Genomic DNA, 22,310 nt, shown 5'->3' with positions numbered 1-22,310 from the left:
AACGCATAGGCAGGGGAGCAGCAAGCAGAGGGAGAAACAGGCTCCCCACGAGCAGGGAGCCCAGCGAGGGATTCGATACCAGGACCCTGGGATCATGACTTGAGCCAAAGGCACGCACTTAACTGACTGAGCTGCCCAGGCATCCCCTCATTCTCATTTTTTAAAAGCTGTCTTTCTTTTTCTTTTTTCTTTTCTTTTTTTTTTTTTTTCTTTGTAACGTTGGGGGGTGGGGAGGGAGAGTGAGAGAAGCAGAGTCCCCACTGAGAAGGGAGCCAGATGCTGGGCTTGACCTCAGAACCCTGAGATCATGACATGAGCCAAAACCAAGAGTCGACACTCAACTCAGTGACCCACCCAGGCACCCCAAAGTTATTCTCAGTTTTTATTATCCTGTTTTTCTTTCTCCTGTTCAGCTTGGCTGCTTTCCATTACTTGTCCTTGCTGTTAGCTCCCTGATTCATTCTTCCACTTCCTCTGGTGTACTATTTATTCCCTCTAGTGTATTTTTTAATTTTCAGTTATTGAGTTATTCACCTGAGATTTTTTCTTTTTAATGTTTTCTGTCCCTTTGTTGAGGGTCTCACTGAGAACCAGGGCAGTGATCCAGTGATCTTTGACCTTTACTTCAAATTTTCTGTCAAGCATATTACTTATATGCCGAATGTCTGTTTCCCTTAGCTCTCTTACTGTGATTTTTGCCTCATTCCTTCTTTTGGGATGTATTCTTCTATGTCCGCATTTTTCTGTCTGTGTGTGTTTCTGTGGGCTAGGAAAGTCAGCTCCACCTCCTGCTCTTTAAAATAGTTACCTTATGGAGATGAGGTCGTGTAGTGCCCTGCAGTGTGATGTGCCCTGTGCACCAGAACCTGGGACTTCTGGGGTGTGTCCTATGTGTGTTGTGTTCCTCCTACTATTATGGTTGAGTTGTGTCGGCCTTCTTCACTCCAGTCATTTGCAATGGCTCTCTTGGCTGTTGTGGCAGGCTGTGGTTATGGTGTTCATAGTGGGCCAGTCTGGGGCTGCCTTGGGCTTGAGCTAGGTCAGGCCACGGTGTCCCCAGTGTTACAGTTACACTGAACTGTAAGGCACCCTCCCTGTGATGTCCCCTGACAAACTTCCCATGGGTGGTGGCATTTCCAGTGTGGTACGGGCACAATGTCCCCAGCCCACTGCTAGGACTTTTGTCTGACAGATGTGTGTAATTATCTTTTTCTGGGGTAGGGGTCATACCAGAGTGGTGCTGGTTCCTATAGGGGCTGCTGACATGATGCCACACTTGTGGCACCTCTTTGGAGTAGGATTCTGGCCAAGGGACCAAGTCTGCAGGAGAATGCAGGGCTGCGGTGCATGGTGTTAGCAAGGTGTGCACAGGTTTCCTGTGGGAGGTAACCTATACTTGCTTTGGGGAGAACTGCCCAGGGAAGGTTTGAGGGTGCAGGTAGGCAGGAGAGTGTGGGGGCAGGGTGTGCTGTTAGCAAGCTAGGTGCTGACTGATCATGCTGTGCACGATGTCTGAGCGTCCAGGGAAAGAGACTGAAATCATGCCCTCCAGCCCTTTTATTCTTTTATTCTTGGAGGAGTCCCCCAAAGATCCTTGTCCCTCCAGCATATGCTCCGAGATTAGGAAACAGATCTCCTTCCCGTATGTCCCATGTACTTTTCAAAATGCTGCCTCTATGCCACATCTCAGTTGTGCTGTTTGTTGGACTGGCTTTTTAAGATCAGGGGCACAGTTTCCTCACCTCCTCAGAGCTGAGCCCACTGATGTTTAAAGTTCCAGATGTTAAGCTGTGCTGGCTGTAAGAATTCATAAAGTTAAGCCTCTGCTTTTCAAAGCAAAACTTTAGGGGTATTTGTCTTCACAGTTAGGGTTCCCCATGTCTGGGGGTGTGGGAGCGTGGTCCTCTTCCCTCTTCAATCCCAAGGTGTCCCTCCCACCCATGCAAGGTCCTGTGAGCCCGTTTCTGGGTTATTTACCTGATGTCGGTGTTATCTGGTTGTATCTGTGGGATGAGGTGGGGTTATGAATCCTCCTATTCCACCAACTTCCCAGAAATCCTTCCTTTTGTCTTTGACTTTTGTGACTCTGTGTAACCCTATTTGGGCCTCATGTATCTGGATGTCCATTTCTCCCAGGCTCAGGAAGTTTGCAGTCATTATCACTTTAAATATACTCTCTGAGAAACAAACTGAGGGTTTTGGAGGGGAGGTGGATGGGAGGTTGGGTGAGCCTGGTGGTGGGTATTATGGAGGGCATTTATTGAATGGAGCACTGGGTGTGGTGCATAAACAATGAATTCTGGAACATTGAAAATAAATTTTAAAAATTAATAAAATTAAAAAAAATAAATACACTCTGTCCCTTTGTGTTTCTGTTTTCCTTCTTGAATTCTCATAAGGCAAATACTGTTTCTTTTCATTGTGTCCTACAATTCCCATAGTGTTTCTTTACTCTTTCTCATGTTTTCTTTTCTCTTCTTCACTCCCCTTCCTGGGGAGCGTTTTAAATGTCTATTTTTCCAGGTCACTGACTCTTTTGTCTGCATGTTTGAGTCCGATTTTGGAAGTCTATTGAATCCTTCGGTTGGGCAATTGTATTTTTCAATGCCAGGATTTCTGTTGGCTTTTTTGGTGGTTATTATTTCCTTCACAAATTTCTCATTCTGTTCCTGCACTTCTTCCTTATTTCATTTAGTTGCCTGCTTTTTCTTGTAGTTCTCTAACCTTCCTTAAGAGGATTATTCTGAACTCTTTGAGAGTTCACTGATCTCCATTTCTTTAAGGTCAGATCTTCCTTTGAAACTTACTGGTACCATGTTTACCTGATTTCTTGTGAAATTTGATTCCTTACATTGGTATCTGTGCATTCGAGTAAGGTGGTTCCTTTTCCAGATGTTACAGGTTTGTTTTGCCAGATAAGGTTAGTCACATCAGCGCAGTTTGGGTTTCTGGATATCTCTGCTGGTGGGTGAAGTCTTTGGGCAGGTGGGGCCAACTCTCAGAGCGTATTTTTGGGATAGGCATGGGGACTGGAATGTGGTGTGTGTCTAATTGGCAACAGTTGGGTAGGACTAGTGGCTTGGTTCCGTACACAAGTGAGGCTGTAGGACACGCTCTGCATTGCCTGGATTCTGTAGCCAAGCCTCTATGGCCAGGACGGGACACCATACCCAGTGGGACGATGCATTAGTTGCCCTGACATGGCAGGGCAGCAGGAGGGGACCCATGTCCTGTACAGCTCATTGTTAAGAGTCCAAATGAGGCCTGAGTATGCACTTAATTTCCTGGGAAGGAGAGGCCACCAGGTTTGCGCTGTACTGGGGGGAGACCACAAGCTGTGCTCTTTTTTCAAGTGCTGTTGTGCAGATGCCTGTTGAGTGGGCTACATAGCTTCCCATGCACTGTCATTAGTTTCCTCATAGGACAGACTGAATGAAGTCTGTATTCACCGATGAGTGACATTACAAATTAGCTTCCCTCCCCAGGCACAGTGGGGGAAGCAGTTCTAAAGCCAATAGATCTCTTCATTTATCATCTTAACTCAAGCCAACTGGCATCCCAATTTCCCTGGCTGATGTGGGCCACTGACTTTCTTCTGCAAGTTATCAGTTCTGTCGGCTTTGAGTTCAAGTGCCACTAGGCCACACAGCTCCCAGGAAGTGTCAGCAGCCCTGCAGCTCAGATGGGGCTGGAAGGCAGTCTCCACAGTGGGTGCGGTGGTGATTCATCAACCTTACTGCACAGGGCCAACCAGGCTTTATGGCTGTCAAAACTCATTTGAGGACCCAGGTCACACAGACCTGCCCCTGCCGAGTTCCCTGATCAGAGTACACTCCCACTTTGGCTCTGTGGATGAGCAAAGCCACCAGTTGGGAATATTACTTGGGCACTGAAGGTATGCATTCAGTCTGCCAAGATCCGTGTGAGTCCCTACCCCTTCTCTATCACCTCAAGATTCCTGTAGATGCCCCTGCAGTCTCCATGGTATGAGATCAAAGTAGTGGCTACAACAAAGTGATCCACAATGTGGGCATCAGGGAGAGAGAAGGGGCTGGTTGTCCACCCTGCGTCCTGTCTTCCCACTGGAGGAACCATAGGTTCAGGGAGACCTCTCCTCAAGGTGCTGCACTGGCCTGGGGGAGGGACAATGAGATCAGCATGTAGCCTTTCCTCTGGCTCTTCTAAAGCAGCCCGTCACAGTCCCTGAGGTGCAGGGAGGTTCCCAGCCTCACCTGCATATTCTAGCAATTCTGTCAGTAGCATCTTGTCCATGGACAGCTATTGGTGGTTCTTGGGGCGGTAGGGGGCGGGGGTGTTGAAACTGAGAATACCTATGTTGCCATCCTGGCATGTCACTCACTCCCTGTTTGAGGAGCAGCCAAATTCTTTCGCACAGCATTTGCACTATTTTACATTCCCCTAAGCAATGTACAAGAGTTCCAATTTCTCCACATTCTCTCCTTATTTTTCTAGTGTTTACTAGTATTATTTGCTCTACTGAATATGAAGTGGTGTCTCATGATACTGGTTCACTTGTCACTAAATGTTGAGCTTCATTTCATATGGTTAACTAATGATTACTAGGGTCTTAAAAAGGGGAATATCTATCCAAGTCCTTCTACCTAGTTTTTAATTGTCATTTTTGTTGTTGTTGTTGTTCTTGTTATCTCCTGAATAGTATACCCTGATCAGATATATGATCTATTTTATACATTATCTTTGCACTTATTAGATAACCTTCTTTGACATAAAGTTTTAAAATCTGGTTGTTTCACAGTGTAGGGCCAGACTCTTGGCATTTTGCATGACGTTACTCTCGACTTTATTTTTTAACTTGTACCTTAGCATGGTACTCAAATATTAGTTTTCTCCCAAGTTATTCAACTAAAAAATACTCACTCACTTGCTTGTACACGATTAGATCAACTGCACCTTATATTGTCAACAGTTGGTTAAACAAAAAGACAAAAAAAATTCTATATGCAACTGTCCCTTGGTAAGGCCTGCTAGGACCAGAGAAACTCATGGGTACTCCACAGACATGATTTACCATCCCCTACTTTAGGTGGGTGAGGGGGAGTCCTTACAGTGCTCTGATGGAATAAAATTGTTTTTACCAACATCAGAAGGTAATCTCCACCAATCTTTATTTACTTGTGCAATAATTAATTAGCTGTGTTTTAAGACCTGAGAAACCAGGTATTTAGAACAATTATCTTTGAGCTTGAATGTCACAAGTGAAGTTACAATCAGTATAAAGAATACACAGACCCTGTTAAATTAGCCATCACATATTTATTCAACCTTAAGAGTAGATAAAATAAGATTCGCATTAGCAAAAAATCTCTACAAAATGTTTTTGAAAAGCAAAATATGGCTGTTTCATCAATTCTCTATCTTCATGAAAGATATTAGCAAAAAAAAAAAAAAATAGAGCAGTTTATGGAGTACTGCATCCTTTTTGGGGGGTATTTTCAGTTACAGTTTGAAAGAGGTAGATGTTTCTGTTAACACCTGAGAGATGAACTGTGATAACCAGGTGTGAAAAAGACAGTTAATATATAATTTTAAAAATACTGGTCTCACGACCACAAAATGTATTTTCTACACACATGAAAATGAAATGGCCTATTTTTGTACAGCCATGTTTTTTTTCTACACCTCGGAGTCCACTGACACTATTGATTTTGCAACTCCAGAGGGTTCCACAAAATGGTACAACAAACATAATTTAACTGATTGCAACATTTAAACTTTTCCTGGGCCAGCTGCAAGGTTTTTTAAACACGCTGACAAACAAAGGCCAGTTAGTGAATATTTAAGACTTGCTCAACTCAAGAGTTATAGTATGAAAGCAGCCCTAGCCAATACAGAGATGGTTTGACAACTCCTGGTCCAGAATATAGTACATACTGCACATACTACAAAGCTACTTCGAAGGGAATCCTTGTCATAAGCTACCTTTTTTCTTGCTAGCCAGAGAAAAAAAATCTGAGAGGAAAACAAATGCTTCCCAAACAGAATCCAGATCTTGTCAATGTCTTATATTATTTTACACAATATCTAACATAAATCTAGTAAACACAAAATGGTAGAGCCCATGCTTTGATCCACATTGCTTTTGGCCCAAGATTTAACCTCCACACAAAACAAGTACCACCAAGAAGTGCAGGAGGCACTTAACTACCTTAGTAAGATGGTAAGGCCTTACATGCATCAGGGTTCCGGTGTGATATGATCATTAGTATTATTTTTAAGGTAAATTATATTTGTGACACATAACCTTCATTTCCCCTCAGAGTAGTGGGTCTTTGGAGCCTGATGGAGGGACTTTTAAAAAGTTGTGGGAGGGTGGTGTTTGGTTTTGCCTCATCCTGGCAGATTAGCAGAGTCAAATGTCATGTGAATTTCTTTTCTCTCACTGTCTATTCCTTAATGATCATGGTCAGTGGTGAACATTTACAAGTACCTCACATTCTAGTCTGTTTTACCTACTAGGTAATTTACCTAGGAAAATTAGGTAATTTACCTACCTACTAGGTAATTTTCACTTTTCAACCCATTTTAGGTCATAAATATGACAGGAACACATACATAAGACTAGCTGTTGAACACTGAAATAAAAAAGTAAGGAGAAAAATTACAAATTCCAGAAATTTTGCCATGGTAAAGGCAGGGAACTAGATAATTTTTTTCCCCCTTTCAACATGTGTTCTAAGCTGAAACCAAAGCAGTAGAACTATCTTTAGTGACTCAAGCATGAAACCTGTTTGTCCAATCACTTGCTTATGCTATTTTCTTTACAAATGACATCTTCATATACATACTGTACCACAATCTTGCATTCATCTCAATTTGCAATTGACCAAAATATTATGAAGTAACCGAATCTATATCAAATTTGCTTTGCTTAGGTCTTATCCCACACTTGAGCTTTACTTTCAGATGGCATTTAAATGAGCTACTAGACAAAACTAATCTTTCTTTTTTCCTTCCTTCCTTCATTCCTCCCTTCCTTCTTCTTGTATCAGTGGGCTATAGAGTTTAAATCAGTGTTAGTTTTCACATTGGGAAACCATTCTTGGAACAACTTTCAATTGTGATACTCACACAAGGGGCAGGATTAAGGCAAATGAATACACAAAGTGAAAGGATTAGGCAATGAACACATGTATTCCAGGGAAGGGGAAGGTAAGGCAGGTGTGCAATACAGCTGCGGAAAGTGTATACATTAAAACAATGCAAAACTGCTTAGCAGCCTCCTGTATCACACAGTTCAACAGTTCTTGAAACATACAGATATAAAGAAAAAGTTAAGAGCATTCACCACAAAACCAACAGTAACTAACACTGAAAAGTTATACACAAAATTCCACTCAATACAGTGATCACACTTCATGTTAGTGAACTGAATCAGTGTCTAGAAGAGATCACGTAGAGAGGGTTTTGGAGCTGTGTTTTGTTTCATTTACTCCGTCAAGCTCAGCATCCAGGTAGATTCCTGGAGCTTTACTAGAGGAACTCTTCAACTCATCCTGAGAAACAAGAGCAGTGCAGGACCGTATCAGAGGTGCAGCTAAATCTACATTCACTGCATTTACATTGACCTGCTCTTTCAGGACTTCCACCTGCTCACTGAGCTCATTTCTTTCCATCTGGAGAGCTCTACACAGCTTCTCCAACCGTTCCAGTTTTATCTGAAGGGCCTTGTACTCTTTATCACGGACAGCTTTCTGAGATGGGGGGGAAAAAAAAAAGAATTCATGCAACCATTCTGCATGTAAATAGAAATGTTATTACTGCATACAAAAGAAAACTAAATTAAGAAATCTGTGCTATACTACAAACTAACTTGGGTCATCTGTTGAATCTCCCTCTGTTTTGATACGTAAAATACTTAAAATTATTCTGTAGCAATGCAAAAGGGTAAGTACACTTTTTTTCATTCTGCTTTGAAGTAATCAAAATCCACTTCTTGATTTCAAGTATCTATATCAACTTAAATATTAACAACATTCAGGATTTTAACTTATAATGATTATTTCTTCAATTTTTCTTCCTTTCCACCATTTTTAACCCTAATATTTTCTCTCATGAGACGTTATAACTACTCCTATCCAGTTTATGAAAGTGAGAAATTTACTTATTGTAAGTGGAATATACTTCAGCTTGCTTTACAGCAAACCTTACAGAAAGAACTTTGCTGCCTTTGGAAATGAGTAAGTCAAAATGCAAAATCAACTGGTTAAAAGACTGTGCTTTGCCCATAGGAAATCTGAATAAGATTGTCTTCCTGGAAAAGCTGGGATTCTCAAATTGTGGACTTCTGAGCCAGCAATAGGAACATACGCTGAACACTTGTTAGAAATACAAAATTTTAGGACACACGTCCGATCTAATGAATCATAAGCTATTGGGGGGGGGGGCGGTGCATCCAGTTTAACAAGTGTTAAGTCTGTATAAGCTAGGTTTGCTGTAGAGGAAAGCAAAATCTAGTTACTTTATAGGTATCTATAACACAACTCTGAGCTAGGAGGTTGGGGAAAGAATTTTGAACTTTCAACTAAGACAATCTAACTTACTGCAGGCAAGAGACCATATGAGGAAACCTCTAGAAGTTCCAGGCTGCCTTACTACTGAAACAAGTGAGTGTTCACTTTTCAGTCAGGCAAAGACTTCTCACCTCTTCAGCCATTTGCAGAAGTACTTTATTATTATTTTCCCATTTGGTACGCCATATTATCATTTCTTTTTCCAGTTTTTTAATTTTCTTTGTCATCTGTGAATCAACACAATTGCAAATTTAAATTCTATGTGCATTCCTTGAACTACCACTAAAGTATTTTACATTGTTCTTCCCCTCCCTCATCAGTGCACTTGCTTCATCCAGCTGATAGCTGTGCCTGTCTTGCTGAAAGTAGCAATGCTTGATTATACCAGAACTAATATAGCAGAAGCCCTTACAGTGGCAGCAGCAGGAACCAAGCCAGGAGGAGTTTCATATTACCAGAATAACAACAAACTTGATCTCAATTTCAGAGGAAGCAGCACATGGGAACTTCAGATGCCACCACACTCTGAACTCTTTCAGTTAAGACTGGAGTGCCATTTATTCCAGCTAGAGGGAGCAAAAGATGGGACCAGCTTCTCCCTATACCGTATCAAAAAAGTGTCCCGGATCTCAAGTTTTCTGTAGAGATAGTACACTAAGCTAATTCATCAGATTCTTGGAAAGACAGATATTCTGAGTCCACAAAGAGTTTAAGAATCTAAAACCGAATCAATATCAGAAGTAAAAGCCAGATAATTCAGGCAAGCGATAAGGAAAATGATACTGAAATTATTATATCCTTAGCTTTAACCATCTTCACAATTCACAAGACTATTCTATTTCAAGATTGTATTAAAGATAAAATGGAGGTAAAATAAGAGAGTTTCTCAAATTAATGCTACAGGACCTGAATTCTCCAAAATTCAAAATTAGATCCAACTTTGCCCATCGATTACCCATCTTTCCAATATCCCTTTATTATTGGTCTGCACATCAGCTCTGTTCCAGTAGAGATACCGTATCAAGCACTGTTAAGGGAACCTAGGACAAGGCAGAGCCAATGCCCTGGGCCATAGGTAATTACGCAGAAAAGTCCCACGAGGCAGAGTAGGACAAGGGCTGTGGGAGGAGCTCCTCTAAGATCTCAGTTCAGTGCTGCCAACTGGGATCTTTACAGGCACTAGCAACTAGCACAGAGGAATGCAATGTGTTCCAATCCAGCAAGTTTTCCAGAATGGCAGCAAACCAAGGAGTCCCTGTCCTAAACTGCTCTGCATCAGTGACACTCATGGGCTAGAGTCCAACTAACACTTTCTTCCTGCAGAGTTTCCCTGCCGTTGGAGCACTTCCCTGAAAGGACTGCCAGGTACAACCAATCTTCTGCTTGCTGAATTCAACACACTACTGGGTGTTAAAATATCTGAAATACTCTACTTAACATGACTAAGCAGTGATTGAAATACAGTAGATACTTTTGTAATTCCCATTCTTAACAATGAAGGAACAGAGAAGTTAAAACAACTTGTCCAAGGTCTACCATAAGTGACGACCAAAATTATTAATCCAAGAAATCTAATGAGCATGTGCCCCCCACCACCTTGTAAGACCTAGTAACAGTTACGCCTGATATATACTGGATGGCTACAAAATGCCAGCCTCACTGTTACTTACCCTCTCTTGACCACCATTTCTTTTTAAATCCCAATTTGAAAGGGGGAAATGCCACGCTAATCATTCGCCCCACGGAAGTTCCACAATGCAAATAACAGAACTCAGTTCCAAAGTCCACACTCCAAACCAAGGTGGCTGTATATTTATTTTGGGGGAGGAAGAGGTAGATAACTGTACCCTAAAGTTGCCACTTAGCCCCCATTCTGAACTGGAATGACCACAACCAATTTTCTACACTGAATTTTAACAGCATTTGTAAGCTTCATAAGGACATCTGTCCCTGTATATTATATGAAATAAAGATCACATTTAAGAGTAAAAATACACTCAGCTTACCTAGATTCTCATATATAATCTATTTTAACCAAAAATACCATAACTTCCCTTGAGCTTGATTTTTACTTAAAGCTTTATTGAAGAACCAGGTGGAGATCATCTGAAGTGGTTTTTTAAAAACAAAATCTACTGTTAATGATAAGTTGCCTTTAAAAAAAGTATTATTATTAGTGATGATAGAATTTTGAGAGCATCAAGATCATGAGCAACTTGGGGTAATTTTAGGACAAAATGCCAGATGAAGATCAGAAAAGATGACGTTAAGATCATATCAGTTCAATATAAACTCATCCAAATACTAATTACGCTTAAAATGACCTCATATAAATTTAGTGGTAATATTCTACTAAAATCATGTAAATACCTTTTCCATTTCCTGCCTGAAGGTTGTAAAGAGTTCATTGCTTTTTGCCATGGTAGTCTGGAATTCTTCAAACTTATCCATATAAAGAGAAAGCTACAGAAAAAAAGTATCAAATATTCTGAGTTCCAGATAAGCAATTCAGAATCCCAAAGACTCGCAAAAGAACACAGTATGGTGAAACATTAGATACTTGTTGTAATTGCTACAATGAAGAAGAAATGCTCTTAAACTTTTGAAATGTTGTTGACTTAACCTAACTATAATGTTTGAAATGTTCAACCCTTTAGTAGCTGTATTATGTCAATTGTAATGAAAACTAAAAATTTCCTATAACTATAAATTCCCTATAACTACAATGCTTTATGCACTAACCCACCGTACACACATCTGAAAAACTTCTTGGGAAAAAAATCTTTCTTTTATATTAGAAGCCTGCATATTTCTTTGCTTGATACCAAGGTTAAATTTTTCCTTAATGCAGGCAGGAAAACAAAACTAGCTGAAGAATAGTTTGGTTGGAGGACAAAGAATTTAGTGAGAGAACAGTTGAGAAAAAGAAAAGTTAAATTAAGGTAGAGATGCCCATTTTTCTTTTAATGTCCACCCTCAAGAAATTTTTAAATTATAGCTGGGAAGATAATGCTAACTGAGCAACCCAAAGAGAACACAGCATGCTGCGTCACTTTTTTCTTCCTCTTAGAAAAGGAGTTGCAGCAAAGGGGAGGAACATGCATTGTAATGGCCAGAACATAAAGCTTACAGAGTGTTGAGCTAGGCCTCAGGATGGGCTGAATTGTTTTATGTAGAACAGAGGAAACCCTTTGGAGACTATCTCCAAATATTTACATAATTAATTTTATGTAAATATTACTTATTATATATGTTACATGTTACATATTATACATAACTATACTATATGATTATATTATGTTCAGGATGAGGAGGGAAGACCAGAGAAATATAGTTTTTTGCCCAAGAAAAGTTTAGAAAAGAATAAAACACAATCAGAGGCCTGGAAATAATACAAGTGGTATCTTTTCATTTTCTTCAGTGCTTAATGAGAACTAATAAACAAAACCACATCAACGTGGTGGGGAAGGGACGCGATGCGATATGATGGAACCAGGCTACCCAGGTATCACATGGAATGGGTCATATGGGAAACAGCATTTAAAAGCAAGTTCTGCCACACATGGGAAGGAAAAACAGACTAAAAGGAGTGTTACCAGTAGCAGGGTAGACAAGATGACTATAAGATAACCAAATGACTCCCACAGAAAGAGGAAGGTAAGGAAGGCCAGGTTGAATAGAAATAGGAGCAAAGTGGAAAATACCGTGGAGACCTTATGAGCAGTCTGTAGAGGGACACACAGTGACAGGGTTTCCGAGGGTGCTGGCCTGCAGTCAGAGCGTTGGTGTTGCTCAGGGAAGCAAAGGGAGCAGTTTGGATACTTGAGGGAGATTAGAAGTTATGACAGTCTGGGCATGGTCTGCATGTACTGAAAATGGAACACCCAGATAGACTGTCCCATCCGAGAGCTCAATGCTGGCCACACTGGGTAGTTAGGAAGTGGCAACTACCATCATACCTGGAGTTCCATGCCTGCATTATGGTCAACACACACCATTGTGACTCTATTCTCAACAAATGCTGGAAACTGACATGTGAGACTGAGACTTGGAAAGAACAGCCGTATCTAGGGACTAGGACACAAGGAGGTGACAGCAAAGGATACAAAGTAATGACCAGATAACATGCTGACCCATGGTGACACACATGTACAGACAATAGAAGTTGCAATGAGAACAGCCCAAAGGAATCAGAGCTGCCTGGGAGCTTGGTCAAAGGCCCTTTGCTGACTGATACTGAAGAAACTGTCAATAGTACCACATTAAAGAATATCTTCCAAAGCTGTATACACATGCACACCTTTTCCACTTCAATCCTCTTTCCCTCTTATATGGACTTCTGAGTGTGCAAGGCTAATAAGCAAAGGTTTAAAGTTTCTAGGAACATGCTAAGCAGAGTCATAACTTATGCGTCATAACAAGAAAAGACTTCTCATTATCTGTTTCCTCTTCAATTTTCACAGTAAGTGAGGCTACTAGTTTCATCACTAACATCAATTAAAAACTGTTCCCAAAGTGATAAAGAACATTCACAAAAGGGCTGCTGATCAACATCTGTGCCAGTCTTAATACAGGAGTATATTTTAGAATTAAGAGAGTCCTTATGTTAAAAACCACTTAATAAAGTTTTAAAATATGTGATAATTTTTCAACAAAACATAATTTGGTTAACTAAAAGAATAAATTATATGGATAAATACCTAATTGTTACTGTCTATAAACACTAGGTAGATATTAGTAAAGTTTTAGAGATGGAAGCATGATCTTTCCTGGATCTTTTCCTAAAGCGAGGATGCCACATCAGCTTCCTTTATCACACACTAAGCAACACTTAAGGTTGTACTGTAAACAAAGAATCTCAATTCCTGCTTAGAAAAGTACACACACATACACACACTCACCTACAAGTGAATTTGGTGAGCATATGCAGGTTTTTAAAACTACACATACACTAAGATACGTATTTTCTGCCTGTTTTTTTATTTTCCTCATAGAACAAAATTCAAAAGACCCTGGAGAAAATAATCTAGGACAGTAGAAAAAGGACACTGAAAATAGGTTCACCAGCTATTCAGATCAGCTTGGGATTAAGGAATTCTTTGAGACACAGGACTCACAGTACTAATTTGAGAAAAGCTCTCATCAATTTACAATGACTTAGTTACCATAAATGAAGAAGAACGTTCCAAGAGGTCTATTTTTCAGTTCTAGCTGGCATTGGCTGGGAACAACAAGACTCACAAATTCTACTATCCTCTGTTGTCAAGTTACCTGCTGTTTTAATTGTACTTCTTGTTGTTTCATTTCTTCATATTTGTGCCTCGATTCTGTTGCTTCTTTTAATAACTAAAAAACAGAAACATTCTGGCAAAATAGTAACAGCAATTATACATGTGGCTAAAATGTCTAATGACTGGATACTTAGGTTTCCTGTTCCCTCTCATTATTTTAACAAGAACAATAGGTCAAGAATCCTATTATAGCAATTGTCATGTTTTTCTATCTTTGATCTGCACCACTTGCTAATACTGTGAAATGTGGGAAATATTTTTTTTTTAATTTATTTCTTTTCAGCGTAACAGTATTCATTGTTTTTTCACCACACCCAGTGCTCCATGCAATCTGTGCCCTCCCTAATACCTACCACCTGGGTCCCCCAAACTCCCACCGCCCCCCCCCCAGCCCCTTCAAAACCCTCAGGTTGTTTTTCAGAGTCCATTGTCTCTCATGGTTCTCCTCCCCTCCAATTTTCCTCAACTCCCTTCTCTCCATCTTCCCATGTCCTCCATGTTATTTGTTATGCTCCACAAATAAGTGAAACCATATGATATGTCGGAAATATCTTTAAACTGCCTGAGGAGAAAAAGTACCTTGGAAGCACAATAAGGTTTGTAAAACTGAGAGTTAAATAATCATGTTTAGGTGAACAAAATCAGGTATTTACACTTAGAAGTCTAAAACAGTGCTGCACAAAACACAAAATCTTGTGTAAAGCAAAGCACAAAACACAAAATCTTGACATTATCTAGGTGGTTTAGAAACCCTTCTACTCCATGAGAGAGGCAAGATGAGGCAGGCAGAAAGGTACACAGAGCAAAATAGTGAAAACAGACATCAGGTTTCTGGTTATATTTTTAAAAGCAGGAAAGAGGAGGGTCTAGTTTTGTACCTGGGTTTTTATGAAAATTATATAGTAAAGTTGTATGGTAGACTGAATTGTGAAATTCAGTCTTTGAATTTCTGAAGTAAAATGTCACATATACTACAAATAAGCCTTAAAGGTTTGTAATCCAACCAGAGAGTATACATGTAATCTATGTATGTGCATCTTTAGATACATATGTATATATGTATACACACACACACACACTCTCTCTCTCTCTCTTATTCCAGGTTAGAACTGGTAACAGTTCCTTCAGTTGTACATCAGATATCACTGCTGCATTCTATAAAAGGTGTCCATGCCTTGAAAAATCCATCTCTCTAAGCTCAGATTTACTATGGGGTTGTCCACATCCTGAGAAGACTCAGGAACTGAGCATTCCATCTTATAATTACTTTGGCATCTAGGTTACTTGAATGAAATGTGAAATGCTAGATCGAATAGTCTACAATTTATTTAAACTAAATTAAACATATATAGTTTGTTTTGTATATGTTAAACATGGTATTTCACTATGTTCACAATTACTGACACACAAAATAATATGATTATTATTGGGAGAAAAATGCTGCATGATCAAAAACCAAGATTACTTTCTACACATGAACAAAGTCACCATCTACATACAGGTATTTCCACTAACTTGGTCTAATATTTCCAAGTCTATTTTTGTAAGAAAACTTCATCAGAAATAAAAAGCGGAATGTATTCCAACATTTCTCAATCTTTACAGTCAAAAAATCAAACTGCATCCCCAGGTCTATATAAAATATTGAATGAAGTTACCTATTTTAAATGATTTGTTTAAATTGTGCAGTAATGCTTTTAGGAAACAGTACTTACAAATTCTTTCTCCCTTTGGTGTTTTTCATCAGCTTCCTCTATGAGCTGTGTTGTTTGCTGAAGCCTGGCATCCAAAAGCTGTTGCTGCAGTTCCTTATGTTTGAACACTTTATCAATATGCTTGAAAATAAAGAATTTCTTCCGTCACTCAATACAAAACGGTATGCATTGGTTAGGGAATACAACACAAGTTAACAATAATTCCCTTTCCTGTTCTTCCTGCTCATACTACCATAAGTAGTAACACTGGGTCTTTCTACCCTTGGATTTGCAGAAGCAACTATTGCCAACTTGCAAACCACTCTGCAACTGCAGAAATGACTTCCTCTGACTACCAACCTGAGACCATTGTTGTTGTTGGGGTCTAACCCAATCAATGGCTTTGTTATTTTCTGTTTTCTGCTCAACACTGAAAATCAGGTTCAAACTATTAAAACAACCAAATAACAACCAAAAAGTAACAACAACCCAAAAAACCCAGTCGGTTAAGACGATCAAACCACTGAAGCCATTCATCACACACATTATTCCCGGATACTTTTCTCATTACATTTTCCCAAATTTCTTAGTATAGATAATATCATGATAAATGGTAGGAATGGAATGGTAGGAATGGCAGTTGGATCTTGGCTCAACGGATGGCCTTGGACAAATCCTGTTCATTGATGAATCTCAGCTCCCTTATCTGTGAGAGACAACCACACATGTACTTTCCAAAGTTACTGTAAAAATCAGTATTTAATGTGCTTGGTGCCTGACCACATAAAACACTTAGTTAGCTGAGAATAGGTCAGCATTATATCCAAGCTAGGTTGTGAAGTAGTATTTCTAAATAATAAAGTCATCAGAACATCCTTGTCAGATACAGAAACATTAAAACTTTTGTTTCAATATTCTATGTGATAGGAAGAAATATTAGTTAATAAGAGTCATCTAATTAAGTTTTAAGGAGTGCACTAGATTTGTCTTTGACTACAAATAGTTTGTTTAAATTATTAAATTATATTCTGACCCCATCTCCAAAAAAGGGGCAGGGGAGAGAAAATTCTATAATACCTAAAACAAGACTTATGTGTAATATGATTTGAACATACACTTTCAAAATATGCCATTGTAATAACAAAGTAGGCAGTCATTTGTTTCAACAAAAAAAATGAAAGGAAAAAAAATTTTTAAAGATTTTATTTATTTATTCGACAGACAGAGATCACAAGCAGGCAGAGAAACAGGCAGAGAGAGGGAGGAGGAAGCAGGCTGCCTGCTGAGCAGAGAGCCCGATGCGGGGCTGGATCCCAGGACCCTGGGATCATGACCTGAGCCGAAGGCAGAGGCTTTAACCCACTGAGCCACCCAGGCACCCCTGAAAGAAAATTTTAAGAAAATGAGGACTTTATAAACGTACTGAAAAGATCATCCACTTTGTAGGCCTGAAAAGGAGTTTCTTCAATAAATAAACTGCACAGAGAAAACACAGAGATGGAAACCTGTATTTGAAAAAAGACTTGAGACATAACCAATGAAATGTATAAACCTTGTCTGGATCTGATTCAAATAATCTTGGGGGTTCCTTTTTAGGGAACTGGGGAACAGAAAAATGTGGGTAGTGACAAGGTAGTCGATTAAGTTATTATGACTAAATATTTTGGTGTGAAAATAGTATTGTGTTTCTGCTTCAAGAGAGTCTTTCCATTTCAAGATATGCATTCAAATAGTGCTGAGTGAAGTAATATGACACCTTGGATATGCTTAAACACAGATTTGCTGTCAAAAGATGAATGAGAATGGTTAGGAAAACGCTCAAAATCCTAAATATGTTTCTAAAGGCTGTAAGTAACACTATAAGTTAAAACAATCTAAAATTTGAAGTCAAATTGGATAAATGCCATAGAAATTGTTTTTAGGTTTGTTTTGGGGCTGTTTTGGGGAATAAAATACACCATTTTAAAATTTACCATCTTAAATTGGTCAGAATATTTTTAAATTAGTAATTTTAATCTGCTCTGTAAGGAGTTCAACACACATAATGCCACATTTAATACCCCCCTTTTTTTTCAAATATTATACTCACTTTTTTTAATTATTACTATGTCAGTCACCATACATTTTACTACCCTTAAAGCATAATAAAGGCAGAGAAATGTATCCTTTAAAAAACCCAAAGACTCTCACCCTGTACGTTTGAACTCTGAAAGTAACAAAATTTAACGAGCACGTTATCACCAATTTCCTCTTAAGCTAGATATCACAGAACTTGCAGACTAGTTTGCAAAATAACTGCAACTGTGCAGCTATTAATCATTCCTGTAAATTTACTGTGTGTGATAACCAAGAAGACTGTGTATTCTGTTAAAAGGTTCTTTTTTACTCCCCAAAAGTATGGAAGGTAGAATGCAATGGTACTATACATTTTAGTATCATAGCTTTATGATGGATTACCATGGAAGTCTGAGATACTGGATACTGGGAGGCTATATATTTATTTACCCTCATGTTGGATATGGGAAAAACAATTTATATGTTAAAATTACAATATTCAAGTAACACATGGAAAACAAGTACCACTCAACATGTCTTGCAGAAGATACTGCACATATCCAAATCCAAAGACCCTGGGTCATCAGTGAAGATCCCCAATTAGTCCTTCAGTTCACAGTGTGCCTAATAATTTCCTAATGAATTATCTAATGAATGCCTGACTATCACTAATGAATACCTGACTAACACTACCATGTGTACACAACTTTTAAAATATTGTCCTGTGACCGTAGTTTTTAGTAATAAATGGTGGAAGTTTCTCATAATAACAAGATGCTATCTAAAAACACAAAACATGTTTACCTCCTCTCTTAGTGCATACTGTTCAACAAGTCTCTTCAGTTTCTCTCCCAGTTCGGTGTTTTCCTGGCGGAGTTTGGCATTGTGTATGTCATGTTGTTCCAGCTGTGCTTGGATCTCATTTAAAGTCAACTGGAAACGTGCAGTTGCTTCTTTACGATTCTCTTCCTCTTCTTGTGCCTGCTGCATATTTTCTTCCTTATTATCCAAAATAATTTCTGTTACTGGTATAGTATAAACTTATACATAAACTGCTCATGTTACTGCTATGTCATTTCATGTAATCCTGCCCCAAGTATTGCTTCTCACCTACAAGTCCTTCTCCTTATCTATGATGAGAAAACTCTCATTTAAAAGCAAACATATTTCCTAAGTAGATAATCAGAGAGAAACAACTGCCCTGCTACTAAAGAACTATTTGCTGACTATGCAGACCTTACTACCCAAAGCACAAGTAAAGCCCTTCTCCACACTCTTATTCTTCCTCATTATTTTCCCAATATTCTCCTTACTGGTTTGACAAACAGAATGACTGATACCATTCTGTATCAGTCTGAAGAGAGATGTCCCATCTAGCAGCCTACTTTCTGAGTCACACCTTCCAATTCCTTAAGAGTCCCTACTTATATGATTACTTAGTTATATATAAGACTATATCTATATGTATACACACACACACACACACACACACATATACACTTGTTAACACACATGCACATATGTATTTAAACAACTGAATAGCTCAAGATTGGCAGAGAATACTCAGGCACACTAGCCACTCAGCATCCACAGTACAGCTCTATACAACCTGTTTTTCCTTCTTAAAGTCATTTTGATTCAAGTCTATACCTACCAGTCTCTTCATTTCAGCTAAGCATTTCATTTCTTATCTAAGAATGTGATAATCAACTACATTAATGATCAGCATACTATCTGGTCACCTTGAACTTCCTTAACAAGCAGGAAAGCTATGGCCATAAATATCAATACCTTGTGATTCCCTGTGATTAAGTATAAGATACACATACTACAAACTATAAAGCTCTTCCTCGAAGCTGAAACCACCATCTGGATAGACAGAGTAAGTCTTAGATTTATAATGGACAAACCATTATAATGGACAAACCCAGGCAAAAATGAATAAACAAGTAAGCAAGGTAGTATGTCCCTGAGGACCCCACAATGTCCTCTGCTCAGGAACCTATTCTATCAGACCAGTTGTACCTAGGATTACAGAACAAGCAACCATTATTAAAACCACGCTCCACTACAGCAAGTAAAGCAAAAATTTACTTCAAAAATATACACAGGGATTATAAAATCACCCTAACAATCTACTGAAAAACAAAAAAATGAACGAAACTAACCTTTAATGTTCTATTGTGACGCTGAAGTTCCCTGCAAAGAGACTCTAGTTTGCTCCTTGCCAAGACAGCCTTGCTGTGTTCACTCTGCAAATGAACTTTCTCTTTCACAATCTGGGCTTGTTTCTTCTGCAGAATCTTCATTTGTTTCTGAACATTCCTGCTCTCCTCCAGCTAAAATTAACAAGAACTTTATACATTTACAAAGTAAGAATCCCTGACTTACAGTTGACAGAACTGGAAGTACGACCAAGGACTCTTTCCAGTACTCTCTTAATCAGTTGAGACACAAAAACGTATGGAAATAATTTAGGGAATGAAGAAAATCAACCTCAATGTCCATTTTTTTAATTAAAAGAAAAACATCTTTTAGGAAAACTTCTTTTGAATGCACGTCATGTGGTTCTGCTTTTCTACAAGAACATACAAAAACTACTTTATTGAAAAAATAAGCAGCTCTTTGTGAGTGAGAGGAAGACAATTCTAGACTTAGAGCAAATTATGTGAGTCTTGCTGACATTTCAATGACACCTTCATGAAGAAAAAAAATGTTGACAAATGTTGATTTATTGGACACTCCTAGAGATGGGGCACCTGCGTGGCTCAGTCAGTTAAGCCTCCGACTGGGTTTAGGCTCAGGTCTAATCTCATGGGTCATGGGATCCGGCCTTGTCCTGCTCAGTGCTCAGCAGGGAGTCTGCTTGAGATTCTCTCTCCCTCTGCCCCTCCCCCCACATGCTCAGGTAACTCATTCATGTGTGCGCACTTACTCTCTCTCAAATATTATACTCACTTTTTAAAAATTATTACTATGTCAGTCACCATGTATTTTACTACCCTTAAAGCATAATAAAGGCAGAGAAATGTACCCTTTAGAAAACCACTTTCTCAAATAAATATTTCTCAAATAAATAAATAAATAACTTCCTCAAATAAATCTTAAGCAAACAAACACTCCTGGAGGCAATATGTTTACAGCTACTAAAAATGCTTTTGATTTCACTGAAATTCCTGCTGGAAAAGAGTAATTTTGCTTTTGAGTCATACTATTGTCTGTAAGTACAGCACATTTAAACTGGTAATTCATTAACAGACAGTATACAATTAACAAAACAGCAGTAAGTACAGCGAAAACAATTACTTTAAATGTAACTGGACTAAATTCGCTAATCAAAAAACAAAGTGGCTGAATGGATTCAAAAAAAACAAGACATAACTAGTTATTCGCTGCCTACAAGAGTGTCACTTCAACAATCAGAATGCATAGGAGTGGAAATGAGATAGAAAATATAGTACATGAAAATGGAAACCAAGAAAAACTGGGATAACTATACTTATTTCAAACAAAATGGACTTTAGAGCAAACTCCATTGAGACAAAAAGATCATCCAAACAGATTATCAATCTGTGGATTTAAAAAGGTTAGAATAACGTAACACAATTAAAAAAAAAAAAAAAAGAACAAACAAACAAACAAAAAGGTTATAACAGACAGATACTAGGAGAGACATCCCACCGAAAAGCAGAATGCACCTTCTTCTCAAGTGCACATGCAACATTCTCCAGGATAGGTCTTATGATAGGCTCCATACAAAGAGAAGACTGAAATCATATCAAGGATCATTTTCAAACAATATGGTATGAAACAAGAAATCAGTAACAAGGGGGAAAAAAAGAGGGAAATTCACAAATCTGTGGAGATTAAACATCGCATACTGAAAAACCAATGGCTCAATGAAGAAATCAAAAGAAATAAAAAAAATCTTCTGACAAATTCAAGTGGATAAACAACATACCAAAATGGGATGCAGCAAAAACATTTCTAACAGCGAAGTTCTTAGTAATAAATGCCCACATCAAAACACAGAGCCCAAATGAACCACCTAACTTTATACCTCAAGGAACTGCAAAAAAGGGAAGAAATAAAGCCCCAAATTAATAGAAGGAAGGAAACAGCACAGGTCAGGGTGAAATAAAAAGACTACAGACTAAAAAGGCAATAGAAAACATCAGTGACTAAGAGCTGATTGAAAAAAGTAATAAAAAAATTGACAAACCTTTAGCTACAGTTAAGAAAACAGTAGGACTCAAAATCAGAAATGAGGGAGTAGACATAACAACAAATACCACAAAAATATAAAAGATCATAAGAACCTATTACACACAACTGCAGAGCAACAAATTGGATGACCTAGAAGAAATGGATGAATTCCTGGAAACAGATAACCTATGAGCAGAATTAAGAAAATACAGAAAATACAAACACTCAAATTGCAAGTAAGGAGATTAACTCAGTAATCAACAACTTCCCTGCAAACTAAGGTTTAGGAACCAAGGGCTTTACTAGTGAATTCTACCAAGCTTAAAGAATTAACACCACCCCTCAGTCTCTTCCAAGAAAAATTGAAGAGGAGGGAACACTTCTGATCTCATTTTCATGAGGCCAACATTACCCTGCCAGCAAAAACCAGACAAGGACATGATAGGAAAGTAAATTATAGCAGCACAGATGCAAAAGTCTTCAGCAATATATTAGCAAATCAAATTCAACAA

The 22,310-nt window shown here is 38.6% G+C and overlaps 1 protein-coding gene across 2 annotated transcripts in view; it reads right to left on the bottom strand.

The window, feature by feature from the left end:
- Positions 1-5,283: 5,283 nt before the first annotated feature.
- LOC308337763 (gamma-taxilin-like) overlaps positions 5,284-22,310 on the bottom strand; it is a 41,250-nt gene continuing 24,223 nt past the window's right edge. For both annotated transcript variants that reach the window (XM_080795960.1, XM_080795959.1), the window contains 7 exons: positions 19,761-19,931; positions 18,397-18,591; positions 15,559-15,678; positions 13,824-13,898; positions 10,923-11,015; positions 8,684-8,779; positions 5,284-7,733 (listed from right to left, as the gene is read on the bottom strand). In XM_080795960.1, the coding sequence (XP_080652086.1) occupies positions 7,431-7,733; positions 8,684-8,779; positions 10,923-11,015; positions 13,824-13,898; positions 15,559-15,678; positions 18,397-18,591; positions 19,761-19,931 (1,053 nt within the window). In that variant the 3' untranslated portion in view covers positions 5,284-7,430. The remainder of the gene's footprint in view (positions 7,734-8,683; positions 8,780-10,922; positions 11,016-13,823; positions 13,899-15,558; positions 15,679-18,396; positions 18,592-19,760; positions 19,932-22,310) is intronic.

This window comes from Martes martes (genome assembly GCF_963455335.1).
Source record: "Martes martes genome assembly, chromosome: Y".
Lineage (NCBI taxonomy): Eukaryota > Metazoa > Chordata > Mammalia > Carnivora > Mustelidae > Martes > Martes martes.
Note: the sequence above shows the minus strand (reverse complement) of the source record. Positions and strands in the feature narration are given on the sequence as shown.